The sequence below is a fragment of the Rhododendron vialii genome, chromosome 12a, assembly GCF_030253575.1.
Source record: "Rhododendron vialii isolate Sample 1 chromosome 12a, ASM3025357v1".
NCBI lineage: Eukaryota > Viridiplantae > Streptophyta > Magnoliopsida > Ericales > Ericaceae > Rhododendron > Rhododendron vialii.
The window spans coordinates 33,733,423-33,751,136 of NC_080568.1; the positions used below are offsets into that span (position 1 = coordinate 33,733,423).

General features: G+C 49.3%; 1 protein-coding gene across 1 annotated transcript; it reads right to left on the reverse strand.

The window, feature by feature from the left end:
• Positions 1 to 2,107: 2,107 nt before the first annotated feature.
• On the reverse strand, positions 2,108 to 3,575 carry LOC131309695 (uncharacterized). The gene is made up of 2 exons (XM_058336292.1): positions 2,946 to 3,575; positions 2,108 to 2,128 (listed from the first exon to the last, which is right to left on the reverse strand). Exons 1-2 carry the CDS (start codon positions 3,573 to 3,575, stop codon positions 2,108 to 2,110), a joined length of 651 nt encoding a protein of 216 aa, XP_058192275.1.
• Between the last annotated feature and the right edge of the window lie 14,139 nt (positions 3,576 to 17,714).

Consider the following 17,714-nt stretch of genomic DNA (forward strand, 5'->3'; position numbering starts at 1 on the left):
GTTCCCGGCGAAACTGGAGCTCCTCGCTGGCCGGAGTGATTTGCACGCCCCGTTCCACCCTTACCGCTGGCCGGGAGAAGCTCGAAGCTGCTTTCTTTGCTGGGGGAGGCCGCACGCTTTCCTCCTAGGAGCCGCCCTAGCATATCCCTGCATAGTCATTCAATTCAATTAACATACATTGCGCATATTGTATATATTGAAATGCTGAGTGCAGGAAACGTCAAAAGCAATTCTGGTCAAAAGTAACAGGAAAAGTATACCTGAGGCTGCTCGACAGGAGTTGGAACTGGTGGTGGGTACTCCAACGGCAAAGAGGCGCCGCCGGCTATCCTGTGGAACTCTTTCTCCATGGCCTTCATCAGGCGAGCTGCCTCCCGTACCCACTCTATCGGAGCCTAAGACAGATTTCGGGGCAGAATCAGAATGCAAGCCAAGTGTACATACTGAAAGCGAAATACGGGAACTACAAAAGGATAAAGGAATGTCTTACCGGCCCTGTGATCTCTGCTGGGTCTGTCCTGGCGGGCTCAAACCGAACTACAGCCTCCTCTCCTGCCGTATCCCGCACTGCTAGGGTCCAAGAAAGCCGAGGCAGCCCAGTCGCTGTGGCATAGTCGCTCCTCTCTCTCGGGTGGGCTGCCCTGCTCTCCCGGCTCCGCCTCTCCTCGCCAGCCTCAAGCGCCTCACTCCGCACGGCGACATGCTCCAGCACGCCGAGCGGCCTCGCCAGGTGCTGCCTCCGGTATACGGCGTAGTCACGCTCAGGCCTCAGAAAAGCAGCCAGCCCGGTCGGAACAGTGAACTGCCTCAGCTCAGCCAGGGTGTACTTGTCCGTGTGGGAAGCGTGGGGAGGCAGTGGCCCAGGCACCTGAAAGTCAAGAGCGCCTAGTGATTGCCGTGTCACCCGGTCACCCAGGTACCACCGCCACCCGAAGGCCGACTCCAAAAGCACCCGGCTCGCAGTCACCACCCTACTCTCCGCCAGGTACTCAGGCTCAGGCTCAGCGCCGCTCCAAGGGTTCCAATCCACCTGCAGGGCAATGGCACAGTTTGTAAAGTATCAGCGACAGCATTAAAGCAATTCTGCGGGTATAATGATCAAATTCAACATGTTGCATACCTGGGTGCCAGACAGCTCGTCAAGGTAGGTCCGGAAAGCTAGGAGGCTCCCTCTTGACTTCTTCTTCCCGCTATACATAGGACCCCAAATCATGGCACGGGGGAGCATCCTCAGGTTCGGGCACTTGTTCTCCGGAGGGTACATCTTCAGCACCTCGTAGGCCCATAGCTGCAAGCGGTAAAACAGTCAAAGCGGCAAGATACAACTCATATGCAAATCAAAGTACAAGTGCAATAAAGGGAAAAGCGGTAAGTAAATGACAGTCTTTGTTTCTTACCTCCCACACCCTCCAGTAGCCGGCTGTAGCCTTCTTCCCACGAGAGAACGCCCCCATAAAGCCATAGCAGGTGCCCAAGGCAGCTCCTCCCCAGTCAAACCTCGAAGCTGCGCCTAAGTCATGGAGGGCCGGTAAGTAGGACAGGTGCACTGTGGATCGCTTGTTCGGGTACAGGGTAGCCCCGAACAAGTATAACAAGTAGGCCCTCGCCATCTGCTCCGCCTCCAACTCTGACTCCGGCTCCCTCCCGTGCAAATACCGCTTGAACTGGTCATAATGGACGGTCTCCGCCTCACCCGCCGGCGCCTGCCCTAAAAACCACGTCAGAGCCGCCGGATCCCTGTAAATCTCTGAGTCAAATGGGATAGGCTCTCCACCTACCCTCAAGCCTGTGAGCGCTGCGAAGTCGGACGGGGTCACTGTCATCTCCCCAATCGGCAAGTGGAAGGTATTTGAGGAATCCCACCACCTCTCGGCCAACGCTGTCAGCAGAGCGTGGTTGCTTTTCACGGCCGTCAACGTGAGGATAAACGGCCGGAACCCTGCAGTGTCAACCAAGGCCCTGACACGCTCGGGCAAGCTCCTGTACAACTCAAGCGAACTCGCCGGACCTCCGTGGCCCCGAGTGCTGGCCGCCCCCCTCTGCACAACAAAGACAGACAATAGAAAGAGTTTCATCAATAAATTGCAATCCAAGCCGTTAGTCGAATTCAGAATATCAAAGAGTAACTCTACAGTCGAAACAGGTATCATAAGGGTCGAACAAAAGCTACCGGGCACTTGTGTCCTCCTATCCAGTTCTGCTATCAGTCGAATCAATTCAAAGGCACACCTCTCGGTCGATTTTACAAGTATTCAGTTTATCAATATGGTCGATTCAAGCTATTGGGCACGCCATCCGGGCGTCCGTCAGATCATTCTACTTAGTCGAGTTCAAGTTCAAAGGATAGTCTTATTGATCAAAGCCACTTATGGCCGATTCTAATCTGGCGCTAACCGTTTCCTCAAAGTTATGGGGCATCCTGCAAGTCGATTCAACTACTTCGATTGTTCTACCATTCAAGTCGAGTTTCTGCGTCGAGGCATATTATTCAAGGTTCCATTTTCTCAGTCAGGTTACAATCGAGGTTCCAATCTACATGCATTACGAGCTACGCTACGACAGTTCAAAACTACCTTTGGATTCAAATGATAAGACATGCATATCAAAGGAAAAGTTCAAAGGAATACCTGTGCCCAGTCCACTGACAAGTGCCTCTGCGGGTCCCTCAGTATCAGCTCGGCGTCATAACTCCCCCTCAAAGGCGCGAGGCTCTCGACCCCGGACGGTATAAACAGGTGTGGCTCGGGCGGAGCGTACGTAGCCGCGTCAAACTGACAGCGGGGCGCCAGCCGGGCGGACTCTACGAGCGTCACTGCTCGCTCAAACGACCACACCTCCCCCTGAGCCTCCTCTGCTGCCCCGGTCTCGCTCACAAAGGCCTCCTCTTCGGCCCTGGCCCTCTCGGCCTCCTCCCTCAGGCGCTCCTCCTCCTGCGCCCGCTCAACCTGCCGGGCCCTTTCCTCCCGCGTAGCCGACACAGCAGCCACCACCCCCGGGTTCTCCCGGAGCAGCCGGCCGAGTTCCTCCTCGGACACGAACTCCGCAAAATCGCCCCGAGTGATGGGGACATGAGCCGAAGAGCCCACTGCTGGCCGGAACGCCACTTCTTCCATGGGTACCTCACCGGATGCACCCTCCTCAACTGCAGGAGCCTTACCCCTCGCCGGATCCCTCGGTGGAGTCCCCGGTCGACCACCATCTCCACCATCATCACCAACTTCACCACTACCGCCACCACCGGTACTGCTGGCCCCCACCGAGCCGAGGCCAGTGATCACAACACCCTCTACGCCACTCCGTGGGTCCAATCGCTCAACCCGTGGGCCCACTGACCCAGGAACACCTGGCGTACGCCCCTCTGCTCCTGGCGTACGCCACCCATCGCCGCCGCCAACCCCTGCTGCATGGCCATCGCCACCGCTCAAACCCCTAGAAACCTCTGCACCGATCGCCGACGGGGCTTCGCCTAGTGTTTGATCGTCGATTTGAGGGCTCTCGGGCTCGCCTCTTGGCCGAACCTCGTCCTCACCACCTCTGTCACCGCCATTGCCGCCTCCACCATTGGGTTCCGCCATGAATGAGTGTGGAAATGTGGATTTTGAGAAGAATGGAAGATGTGAGTGAGAGATTGAAGGTTTGAAGGAGTTGTTGATGTTTGGGATTTCGAAAAACTGAAGGAATGGCGATTCCTGGCCTTCTGTAACTGTTAAGACGACGTATGGGGCGATTGGGCCGGGTCTGGGTTCGGATCTGGGCTCGGATCTCAGTGAAGCTATTTAGTACCGTACGCCAGTATTTTGTGGGCCTCAGGCCCAATTCGTGTCCCGTGCCAGAATTTATTCTCCAAGTGAAGGCCCGACCTACTCTGAGAAGTTTTTGGGCCCGTCCCCAAGCAGGGGCTCGTCCAATTTCAAATCAACGACGATCTATCCGTCCAATCAGCGACGATCTATCCGTCCAATTTCAAATCAACGACGATCTATCCGTCCAATTTCAAATCAACGACGATCCTCTCGTCCAATTTCAAATCAACGACGATCTATTTCAAATCAACGACGATCCTCTCGTCCAATTTCAAATCAACGATGATCTATCCGTCCAAATTCAAATCAACGACGATCTATCCGTCCAATTTCAAATCAACGACGATCTATCCGTCCAATTTCAAATCAACGACGATCTTCTCGTCCAATTTCAAATCAACGAGGATCCTCTCGTCCAATTTCAAATCAACGACGATCTATCCGTCCAATTTCAAATCAACGACGATCCTCTCGTCCAATTTCAAATCAACGACGATCCTCTCGTCCAATTTCAAATCAACGACGATCTATCCGTCCAAATTCAAATCAACGACGATCCTCTCGTCCAATTTCAAATCAACGACGATCTATCCGTCCAATTTCAAATCAACGGCGATCTATCCGTCCCACAATCTGCTTTCCCCAACAGAGTCGATGCTTCTGCAAAAGGATCATTCCCCAGGAGAGTCCACATTTCTGTGATCTGTCTATCAAAAACAGCAAAAGCGGCGGTCTATCCGCCCCAGCGTCAAATCAAACAGGTTCTTCAAAATTCTTGCATTCTGGATAGCCTTGAAGAGGGTGTCTAGGAAACCTTTGACGTTACTTGTCTCCAGTCAATGGTGCTTCAAGTGCCGTCAAAGGGGGGCTTCTGTAGACACCCCATTCTGGACTGTCCAGATAGCGTTATTTGTCAATCTTTTTATTTCCCCAATGATGATCTTAGTCGAAAACAGTTTAAGGACAAAGGTGTGGTTGAGCTTGGAGCGTCCCGAACCTCTCTCAAAACACCTTTCAAACCCTTCAAACCAGAGCCAAATAGCCCCAGCAAAACCCAATTGGCATACGCCAGTGTCCTGGAGGCGTACGCCAGTCACCTGCCACGTGTCAGTCATCGACCAGTGGCCCATCTTTTACTGGCGCACGCCAGTCAAACCCAGTCAAATCAACTTTATTCAGCAACTTGGGCGGGACTTTTGTGCCACCCTGACGTCGGCCACAGTGTCCCTGATGATTATATCGGCCAGGCCTGTTCCCCCTCTCTCCTACACCCCCCATCAAGGCAAGTCCCATGCATTTAATGCATGGGAGGCTCCAACCTTACCTTAAACAGCCAAACAAGGCCTTAGACCAGACTGATCTCAGTCACTCCCCCTCTATAAATACCCCCCTTGCATTCATTTGCAAGGGGTTGGCCTCATTAAGAAGAAAAGTTCTCTCTTCTTCCTCCTTTCTTGCTTTCTCTCTTCTTCTTCCATTGAAAGAGAAAGGAAAGAAGCCCACTTCCACATACCTCCACTGATACCCAGTCACCATACAACATCCATCTTCAACCTCTAGGCTCTAAACCACCTTCAAACTTCAACACCCAAAAGGTATACCACCTTTGCATTCCTTTCTGTTTTCGGCCCCTGAGGGGAACCAGCAAGGCCCAGGCTGGTAAACAATACTAGTCCTGGCCTTGAACTGGTAAAAATACAACAATCGTATGCGACGATACTTGGCGCACGCCAGTTCCTACATGCCGTACGCCAGTCGTGGCAGTACGAGCACAACTGGCGTGGGGATCATGGATCGTCATTCCTTTTGTTTTATCTTTCTGTCGATCACCTTAGCATGCTAATAACCGGTTTACTGCTTTCCATATTTAGAACTGTTTAGTGGTAATATCCTCTCTTTTTCATCTCTGTCATGTAAAGGCCTCTGGGATCCTTCTGGTCATGTTCCAGAACCCAGATGATGCAAAGCCAAACACTGGAATCAAAGGCAAAGTGGCGTACGGCAGTAATATACTGGCGTACGGCAGTAGGCTTCTGGGTCCAGTGACTGGCCCTTGCATCTGAAGCGTAAGCTAGGCCTATCTTTTGTCCCACACTGTTTTGGGGTGTTCTGCTTTCTTTCATGGCCTAAAGCCATTCGTTTTGCCTGTGACTGTGTATATTCTGCTATATTAAACTGCGTGGTTTGCCCTGGGTGTGCGCTGGTCCTTTTCCAGAGCCCAGAGGGTTGCAAACAAAGACTGAGAGATCCAACAAGTGGAGTACGCCAGTTTATATGTGGCGTGCGCAGGTTGTATCACCATGCAGTGGCTCGACCAGTGCATGCTGGCAGAATCTGCTCACGTCACCTTGTGACAGCGTACTGCAGTTTGCTCGGGATGCTCAGTGCTTGTTCTCAATCTATACTTAGCATCGCAATCAAATCATTCATAGGCATTTTGTCACATAAACTGCAATTTGTTACCGCTTTCGCCCCCATTAACTGTTCCCCCGCCCTAACTGGCTAAAAAAATGATAAAATGAGAGAAAAATGCAAATGCTTTATAAAATGCCTGAGTAGAGACCGATCTCCGGATTGGGCGAGAGGGGTGCCATAAAACCCTTCCCCTCTCATAACCTAGCTCCCGAACCTCAGATATCGAAGGTGACGACGGACCGGTCTACGCCTTTTCAAAATCAAACAAACGTGGCAAAAAACGTTTTCGAGTTCGGTTCCTTGGGTGTTTTCACCGCTAAAACCCGAGTGGCGACTCTGAATCAAGGCGTTTCGCCGCGCTTTTTCCAAAATGGGCCGCGCTCAGTCTTTAAAAAGGGAACCCAAAGATCGAGCGATTTTCGGGGCGCGTGCCCACACTTTGGAGCTGTTTTGATGATAGAAATCAAACATTGTTGTGCCACATTCTGGTTGCCTTTAAGGACTTCAATCCCATTTGAACCTGGGAATTTCACCATCTGGTGATAAGTCGAGGAGACTGCTCTCATCTTGTGCAACCACGTCCTCCCTATAATCGCGTTATAGGAAGATGGGACATCGACCACCAGAAAATCTGTTCTCAACACAACTGACCCAGCCCGAACAGGTAACGTTACCTTCCCAAGGGGCCAGACTACTCCTGCACCAAACCCAATGAGAGGCATTGTAGACTGCTCTAAGTCTGTTTGTGCCAGCCCTAGTTTCTTGAACGCATCGTAGTACAATACCTCTGTACAACTACCCGAGTCCACTAGAATTCTTTCAATGTCATATTCCCCAACTCGTAGGGTTACGACCAATGCATCGTTATGGGGTATTTGGACCTCCCCCAAGTCATCATCACTGAATGCCAAGCTCCCATTGCATACATCAGTCTCTCGCCCTCTCTTGTTTCCCAATCGCGTCACGTGCTGATCGTGTTTGACCTGTCTTTGCAACAGCCTCACCTCACTCCTCGTATAAGGTGCAGCCAACCCATGTATCATATGGATCACACCTTTAGGGTTTTGCTCGTAACCCAGCTCCATTGCCTTCCCTTTCTCCTTAGGGTCCTCCTGGATAAACTCCTTGAGATAGCCCCGAGAGACCAAGTCATCAAGGTGCCTCTTATATATCTCACAGTCCTCAGTCATATGGCCCCAATCTTTGTGATAGCTGCAGTGCTGATTCGTAGCACGTTTTGCATCTTTGTCTCCGCCTAAACTTGGGGGCCACTTGAAATATGGCTGATTCTTTATTCGATAAAGAATCCTGTATATTGGTTCCTTCTAAACCGTAGTGATAGAAAAGAAAGCTTTTGGGTCAGGAGCTTGCTTATCTTTGTACGGCTCTTTCTTAGCCTGCCCATATTCCCTTCTCTCTGTATAAGTCTTGGGCTCTGGCTTATCCACTTTTTTGGCAGGTGCCTTTGGCTGTTCGGCAACTGTCCTGCCATCCTCACGGAGTATGTCATCCTCCATTCTGGCATGTTGCTCTATTCGTTCCATCAATTTAGCCAAAGTGGCTACTGGATGTTTATTCAATGATCGGCGCAGCTCTCCCCGAACAGGCAAACCAGTCTTGAAGGTAGCAATCGCGTACTCCTCACTGCAACTTTCAATCTCATTGAAAGTTTCCCAGTACTTCTTTGCATAATCCCTGATCTGCTCGTTCTCCTCCTGTTTCATGGTGGAAAGACTCTCAAATGTCTTTGGGGCCTTTCTGCTCGTCAAGAACCGAGCAATGAATTCCTCGGCCAACTGCCTCCATCCTCGTATGGATCGTGGGGCCAACTTATGAAACCAGGATAAAGCCACCTTGCCAAGACTGGAGGGAAACATCTTGCACAAGATGGAATCATCCCCTTCATGCATAAACATGGCCTGTTGATAATGCTGTATGTGAGCCACGGGGTCCGTATTTGTCTCATAAAGTACGAACGCTCCGTGCTTCACTCTGCTCGGCAATCTCGCTTCTTGTAGCCTTTTTGTAAAGGGGGAGGCTGCAATATTACTCAGGGCCTTGCGTGCTGCTTCTCGTGCTGTTACTGTCCCATCCTCTTACTCTTTCGACTTGTGGGCCGAAGCCTTGACCCAATCAGCATCAGGTCTCTCGTACCTGTCTCGATGATGCTTCCTAGTTCCCTCCTCTTCGGGGGTGGAACTTCTGTCTCTGCTCCTCCCTTTTCGTGAAGAAGCCTTTCTCTCGGGTGTTCGGCTTTTACTTCTTCTTCCCCTTTTTCGTGGAGAAGCCTCATAACGCCCTATAACAGGACTTCTGCTCCTTCTTCTTCGTGAATGGGTCTGCTTATGGACTACCAGCGTCCTTCCATCTCTTGGGGAATGCCTACGAGAGAGTCCAAAATCTTCTGGGTGCTCTCGTATCCGCTGCAACTCCTGTATCTCATACTCTCGTTTCTTAATCAAACGAGCATACTCCTCGATTTCTCCTCTCTTTATATCTAGGAGATCATTGTCATCGCGTATACTTCTTGAACGGATGTCTGACTCATCCCTTCGATGTGACCTACTCCTTCTCGTGGAGCCAGTAGCAGTTTTGTCTCCTTTTTCTTTGGAGCTACCTCTGTTATGTCTTCCAGTAGGCTTTCTCGGTGCGCCTGGTGGGGATTTATCTCTTCCCCCACCCAACTGGTCCTTCGTACTAAATGGTGTAGCTGGATCTTCTTCCATTGTTCTTATTTTTCAAAAGGGAACTCGTTCGTTTCCCACAGACGGCGCCAATTGTAGAGGGATGAAAACAATTGATGCCTTCTGATCAACTAGATTGCAACGGCTTTCTCGTGCCTCTTCACCGGAACCCTAATTCGTCGTCGGAACCCTAATCTGCAAAATAGACAGGGGGTGAGCGCACCTCTGCCTCTCGTGGCAAAGGCCCTTCGATGCCTTTGTTAGTATCACGTACTAGCAACTAAACCCTAATTATCAGTAGGAAAGCAAGAATGCAAAGTATTGCGTACCTTTTACCTCTAGTTTTACTCTGTTTATATAGACATTCGTATGCTTGGCGCCCAAGCATCCCTATTGCCATAGGATTCCCAACTCGTATAGGAAACCCAGGATATCAAGGATTCTCGTTTCCTTTATCAGTTTAATAGAAAAGAGTCCTTTTAGGATTCTTTTTCCTTTACTGGCGAGACATCCCATTCTCATTGGGTATCTTTCCCAGATCCTTTATTCCTGGGATCTTATTCCTTAATGGAATACCATTGTTTCTGGACTCTTCCAGAATGTTCCCCATGCTCCAACAATTTATTGGAGTTCTTTCCTTGTTCGGCGACCTTGTTGCCGAACAGACTACCTGGACCAAGGACTTCACATGTAACTTGGTCCAAACGTAATCAGAATGTCTCTTATCTGCCGAACAGATAGTTTACACCAGTGACTTGTCATGTCATTGGCCTTTATTCAGCCGAACAGATTGCATGGACCAAGGACTTCACATGTCATTGTTCCATATCGCTGTTCTTCATACTGCCCGGCGATAAGTCCAGTCGTATTCACCACATGCTCCCAAACATCACGTGTTCGGCAACTAGATGTATGTTCTCGGGAATACCTCCCTACAACCGACACGTGGCAGCTAACTAGCGTACGTCAGAATAATACTGGCGTAAGCTAGTTTAGGTTTTGCTGGGGCTGTTTGGTTCTGGTTTGAAGGGCTTGACAATGAGGTTCAAATGAGGTTCGGAATGCTCAAAGCTCAAACACACCATCGTCCTCAGACTGTTCTCGACCTTTAATCATCATTGGGGCAATTTAAAAGACCGAAAAGGTAGCGCTATCTGGATGGTCCAGAATGGAGTGTCTACAGTAGTCCCCCTTTGACGGCACTTGGGGTACCATTGACTGGAGATAAGTAACGTCTGTGGGCACGCGCCCCGGAAATTTTAAGTTTACAAGAATTTGGGCGTGGCCCTTTTTCGGAAAGCGCGGCGAAATGCTTCGATTCAGAGTCGCCACTCGGGTTTTAGCGGTGAAACACCCAAGGAACCGAACTCGAAAACGTTTGCCACGTTTGTTTGATTTTGAAAAAAAAGGCTTGTAGACTGGACCGTCGTCACCTTCGATATCTGAGGTTCGGGAGCCAGGTTACGAAAGGGGAAGGGTTTTACGGCACCCCTCTCGCCCAATCCGGAGATCGGTCTCTACTCGGGCATTTTTGTAAAACATTTTGCATTTTTCTCTCTTTTGATCATTTTTTAGCCAGTGAGGGCGGGGGAACAGTTAATGGGGTTTAAAAATGTAACAAGTTGCAATTTATGTGACAAAATGCTTATGGATGATTTACTTGCAATAGTAAACATAGATTGAGAACAAGCACTGAGAGCAGCCTGAATAAGTTGGGGTACGCTGCCCCAGAGGGTCGTGAACAGGCTCCGTATCAGCGTGCACTGGTCCAACCAGTGCACGTAGGTAGGACCTGTGCACGCCACAAATAGTGTGCATACTCCACTCATTAGGTTCCACAGTCCTTGTTTGCAATCCTCTGGGCTCTGGAAAGGGACCAGCACACACCCAGGACAAACCACACAATTAATAGAGCAAAATATATACAGTTACAGCCAGATAAAATGGCTTCAAGCCACGAAAGAAAACAGAATACCCCAAAAACAGTGTGGGGACAGAAAATAGGCTGAGATTAAACTAAGATGCAAGGGCCAGCCACTGGATCCTGGGGCAACCTGCCGTACGCCAGTTGTGGACAACCGTGCGCCAAATTGACCCTAATCCAGTGCTTGGCTTTGCATCATCTGGGCTCTGGAACACGACCAGAAGGATCCCAGAGGCCTTTTTGAACAGATAGAGAGTAAGGATGAACAACAGCATCTAAGCAACTCTAAATATACAGAAAGCAGTAAGCTGGTTATTTAGCATGCTAAGGTGATTGACAGAAATGGAAGATAACAGAAATGATAATCCATGATCCCCATGCCAGTAGTGCTCGTACTGCCATGACTGGCGTACGGCATATGCGTACTGGCGTGCGCCATGTCCCATCTCTTACGATTGTTGTATTTTACCAGTTTAAGGCCAAGACTAGTATCACTTACTAGCCTGGGCCTTACTGGTCCCCCTCAGGAGTTGAAAACAAAAAGGAACACAAAGGTGGTATACCTTTTTGTGTGGAGGTTTGAAGGTGGTATTAAGCTTAAGGCTTGGAGATGGAGGCTTAGATGGTAACTGTATATCAATAGGGTGTATGGAAGTGGGTTGTTTTCCTTTCTCTTTCAATGGGGGAAGAGAGATAGGGAGCAAGAAGAGACGAGAAGAAAGCTTTTTCTTCATAATGTTCTAACCCCTTGCAAATGAATGCAAGGGGGGGTATTTATAGAGGAGGGATAGGCTGAGATCAGGCTGGACTAAGGCCTGTTTGGTTGGTGGGAACAAGAAGAGAGCCTCCCATGCATTAAATGCATGGGATTTGCCTCTATGGGGGGTGTAGGAGAGAAGGGGGACGTCCCTGCGGAATGTAATCATCAGGGGTACTGTGGCCGACGTCAGGGTGGCCACCAAAGTCTCGTCCATGTGGCTGAATAAAGTTGATTTGACTGGGCTTGACTGGCGTGCGCCATATGTTGACTGGCGTGCGCCAATAATAACTGGGTCAACGGTCGATGACTGACACGTGGCAGTTAACTGGCGTACGTCATTAAGGTACTGGCATAAGCCAGTTGGGTTTTGCTGGGGCTGTTTGGCTCTGGTTTGAAGGGTTTGCAAGGGGTTTGAAAGAGGTTCGGGACGCTCAAAGCTCAAACACACCATCATCCTCAGACTGTCTTCGACTAAAATCATCATTGGGGAAATAACAGATCGACAAATAACGTTATCTGGACAGTCCAGAATGGGGTGTCTACAGAAGCCCCCCTTTGACGGCACTTGAAGCACCATTGTCTGGAGACAAGTACGTCAAAGGTTTTCTAGACACCCTCTTCAAGGCTATCCAGAATACGTGAGTTTTGAAGAACCTGTTTGATTTGAAATTGGGACGAGTAGATCGCCGTTGATTTGAAATTGGACGAGTGGATCGTCGTTGATTTGATTTTGGACGAGTAGATCGTCGTTGATTTGATTTTGGACAACCGGATCGTCGTTGATTTGAAATTGGGCGAGTGGATCGTCGTTGATTTGATTTTAGACGAGTGGATCGTCGTTAATTTGAAATTGGACGAGTGGATCGTCGTTGATTTGATTTTAGACGAGTGGATCGTCGTTGATTTGAAATTGGACGAGTGGATCGTCGTTGATTTGAAATTGGACGAGTGGATCGTCGTTGATTTGATTTTAGACGAGTGGATCGTCGTTGATTTGAAATTGGACGAGTGGATCGTCGTTGATTTGAAATTGGACGAGGGGATCGTCGTTGATTTGAAATTGGACTAGCGGATCGTTGTTGATTTGATTTTGGACGGACCTCTGCTTGGGGATGGGCCTCATGCGAGCCATTGTGGAATCGGGCCACCTTGGGCTTTGATTTGGAGATAAGTTCGGCCTTAGCACAAGGGTTGGGCCTGAGGCCCAAACTATAGTGGCGTACGGCATCAGAAACTGGCTTACGCCAGAAACGTTGGTCGAACCGGCCCAGATCCAGTCCAAACCCGGCCCAAACGTTCCATACGTCGAATAAGCTCCTTCATGCGTTCCGAAACCGCTCTCAGTCGGTTTTGAACTTCAGAAACTTCCCAAAACTTCACAAACTCTTCCATCTTTCCCCAAATCTCCCATCTCCCTTCATTATCCGCGCAGCCTGTTACATCCATGGCTGAATCCGGCGAAGGTGGCGGCAATGGTGGTGCCGGAGAAGCAAGGCACCAAACAAGGGGTGAAATCGAGGCCCCGGGGCCACGAATCGACGATCAAACGACGGAAGGGGCCTCGTCGAGCATCGGTGCAGATGGTGCAGGTGGCGACGACGGCAGCAGTGTCCATGCAGTAGAGGCAGGTGGTGGTGACAGGCGGTGTACGCACGGTGAGGTGGTGCGTACGCCAGCTATTTCTGGATCAGTGGGTCCACGGGTTCGACGATTGGATCCGAGCAGTGGTGTAGAGGGTTTAGTGGTCACGGGTTTGGGTTTGGCTGGGGCCGGCGTCGGTGACAGTGGTAGTGGTGAAGAGGGCGGTCGACCGGGGACACCACCGAGGGACCCGGCGAGGGGCAAGGTTCCCGTGGTTGAGGAAGGAGTATCCGGAGAGGTACCCGTGGAGGAGGTGGAGTTCCGACCTGCAGTAGGGTCTTCGGTGCATGTACCCATCACTCGGGGTGACTTCGCCAAATTCGTGTCGGAGGAGGAGCTCGGCCGCTTGCTCCGAGAGAACCCAGGGGTGGTGGCTGTAGTGTTGGCAGCGCGAGAGGATAGGCTCCGGCAGGTTGAGAGGGCCCAGGAGGAGGAGCGCTTGAGAGAGGAGGCCGAGAGGGCCAGGGCCGAGGAGGAGGCCTTTGTGAGCGAGACTGAGGCGGCCGAGGAGGCTCAGGGGGAGGTGTGGTCTTTTGAGTGGGCAGTGACGCTCGCAGAGTCCATACAGCTGGCACCCCGTGCTAGGTTTGACGCGGCCGCATACGTGTTGCCCGAGCCACACTTGTTTTTTCCGTCTGGGGTTGATAGCCTCGCACCTTTGCGGGAGAGCTATGACACGGAGCTTATACTGAGAGACCCGTAGAGACATCTGTCCGTGGATTGGGCACAGGTATTCCTTTGAACTTACTTTGATATGCATGCCTTGTCATTCGTAACCATATGTAGCTTAACTTGGCGTAGCATAACTTGTAATGTATGTAGGCCAAAATTCTGAACTTGTAGCTTGACTGAGAGGGTAGAATCTGAACAGCATGCCTCGACCTTGAAACTTGACTTGAATGATAGAACACTTGACGCAACTGAAACGACTTGTATAATGCCCATGACTTCGACAAAACCGTTAGGGTCAAACTTGAATTAATCATAAGCGGCCTCGACTAATAGGACTGTCCTTTGAACTTGAACTCGACTATGTAGATTGCCATGGCATGTTGAACGCCCGCATGGCGTGTCCCGTAGTTTGAATCGACCATATTGATAAACAGAACGCTTGCGAAATCGACTGAGAGGTGTGCCTCGAGAGAAATAAGGTCTTGTGGCTCGGCACTTGGCTGAGAAATACCCTTGAAATGATTCGACTGATAGTAGAACTGGATAGAGTAATACGAGTGCCCGGTAGTTTTGTTCGACCTTTATGATGCCTGTTTCGACTGTAGAGTTACCTTTGAAATTCTGAATTCGACCAACTTTTTGAATTGCAGATGCTGATGAACCTCTTTTGCTGTCTTTCTTTGTATGCAGAGAGGAGCAGCCAGCACTCGGGGCCATGGAGGTCCAGCGAGCTCACTTGAGTTGTACCGAGGGTTGCCCGAGCGAGTCAGGGCCTTAGTTGACGCTGTAGGGTTCCGACCGCTTATCCTCACGTTGACAGCCGTGAAGAGTGATCACGCTCTGCTGACAGCGCTGGCCGAGAGGTGGTGGGATTCCTCGAATACCTTCCACTTGCCAATTGGGGAGATGACGGTGACTCCATCGGACTTTGCAGCTCTCACCAGTTTGAGGGTAGGAGGAGAGCCGATCCCGTTTGACTCGGAGGTCTACAGAGATCCCAGGGCTTTGGAGTGGTTCTTGGGGCAGGCACCAACGAGCAAGGCCGAGACCGTTCACTATGACCAGTTCAAGCGGTATTTGCATGGGAGAGAGCCGGGCTCGGTGTAACGCCCCGAATTTTGGGTACGTTAAAAGGACATTTTATTGATAACATCAAATGGAGTCTGGCTCTTATTACAACAAATACTCTCACAAGAGTTCAATATTTACACAAATGAAGGGGGTTCTAAGGTTCCTAACTACAGCTCCTCCTTCTTCTTCATCCTAGCCAGCTCCTCTGCTCCAAAGCCTCCAAGGCGTACTGTTCATCTTGATCATCTACAACGTCTGACACATTATACCGGCGTCGCCACCAATATAATATGTCAGGGTCACCAAAAGGCAACACCGTGAGCTACAACGCTCAATAGGGTAAACCTTACCCACCAACCTTAACTTACCAACAAAGCTATAATACAACATCAATTTCCACATGATAAGTATATACACAGTTTAATCAATGACACATCCACATTCATTAATCATCTATCGTGGGTGTCCAAGAGTTTCATGTTTCTCTTACGTGACTCATCGTAGACTGTGTCAACAATTTCATTTGCAAAACAATCTTTCAAAATCATTTGTTTACACACCCAATCTTTTTATTTTTTTTAAAATCATTTGCATTGGCTCCGTACCGCGGATAACCAAGCTACACACCCAACCTTGGTTCCGCCACGCCGGGTTCCCAAGTATCCTCACAATGGTTCCGCCGCGCCGGGTTCTCATTGGCACACAAAAATATTTGCATTGGTTCCGTACCGCGGATAACCAAGCTACACACCCAACCTTGGTTCCGCCGCGCCGGGTTCCCATTGGCACACAAAAATATTTGCATTGGCTCCGTACCGCGGATAACCAAGCTACACACCCAGCCTTGGTTTCGCCGCGCCGGGTTCCCAAGTATCCTCACAATGGTTCCGCCGCACCGGGTTCCCATTGGCACACAAAAATATTTGCATTGGCTCCGTACCGCGGATAACCAAGCTACACACCCAACCTTGGTTCCGCCGCGTCGGGTTCCCAAGTATCCTCACAATGGTTCCGCCGCGCTAGGTTCCCATTGGCACACAAAAATATTTGCATTGGCTCCGTACCGCGGATAACCAAGCTACACACCCAACCTTGGTTCCGCCACGCCGGGTTCCCAAGTATCCTCACAATGGTTCCGCGGCGCCGGGTTCTCATTGGGTTTTTCAACACACACTACACAATGGGCTACCACGTCCAGCCACATTGCGGTTTTCGAAAATTCAAAACCTTTTCAAAACACGTCTTTTACACACGCACACACACAACTCACATAATGCCACCCGAAATCGGTCATTATGTTGTTTCAAAATATTTCCTTCCTCGAAAAACATTTCCTTTCATTACTCACACCCTAGGTGTCATATTTCTACTTTCTCGATTCTCGTGTCTCGTTACATGCAAAGACTCCGCGGTAGGACAACAATAAGCATGAACTATTCTAACAAGATCATCCAATTCTATATTACTCATCACGCTCAATTACTACTTATTGCATAACGCCACATATACGGACGCCTTTGGAGTGTATCACTTATGCTTATTCAAAGCACAACGCCACATGTACAGACGTCTTTGGAGTGAAATCACTTATGCTTTATCACATACCATAAGTAATACAAGCAACTCATATACGTATACTCATAACCATCCTAAAGATCAAAATACGAATACTTAAAGTAAATAGGTAACAACAACGTTATACTTGAGTAAGTAAGTAAATAGGAAGTAAGTAAGGATTTCCTTACTTTATACTTGGGATGGAAGATAAGGATAACTACATATACGTAGAGTTAGGGGACAAGGAATCCTACTTATACGTTCCAACATACAGTTCTACGTTATACGTTGAGTTAGTGGACTAGGGACTCTACCTTACTTCTTGGCGGTAGTGACGACTACGAAAGGCAAGTCGGCTGTCGGACGGAGTAACTTCCTACGGTAGGCCTTCGGGAGCTTCGAAAGAGAAAAGTTTCTTTCGAAACTTCTTCTTGACTAAAACTACTCTACTTTATGGATCGAAGGGTGGTCGGGTGGCGGTTTAGTGGCGGCTTAGGTTGAGTTTCTTGAAGAACTCAAGAACTACTCAACAAAGAAAGAACATAATTTTTCTAGAGAGAGAAGTTGCTAGGTGAAGGTGTGAGTTCAAATGACATGGGAATGGCTCTATTTATAGGCAAAACATTGGGCTCTCCCTCCCTCTCATGGCTGGCCCCCCCCTCTCTCACCATACTTCAAATTTTGACACTTGTCAAACACTCATGGAAGGTCAAAGTCTAATTGCTAGGCTTGCATGGCTAGGTTAGGCTAAATGGTAGGCTTGCATGGCTAAGATTTGTCCTTTAAGGAAGATTTGTTTGGAAAGGAGGAGACAAGGGTACAAGATTTGGTCTTAAACAAAGCATGGAAGTACAAATGGGGAGTTAAGTTTGGTTAGGAAAAAGATTCACCAAGGATTTGAAAGATAGGAAAGATCATGGAAGGATGAAGAAGATCAAGTCAAGTACCAAAAAAACTCTCTCTCTCTCTCTCCTCTCTCGGCTCTCTCTCTCATTTCCCTCTCTCTCGGCCTCTCTCTCCTCTCTTTCTCGGCCTCTCTCTCCCTCTCTCTCTCTCTTTCTCTCCCACCCAAGTACTACACATAAATAAATAAATAAATAAATATATATATATATATATATATATACACACACACACACACACATAAGTAAGAAAGAATAAGAAAGTACAAGATTATAATAAACAAA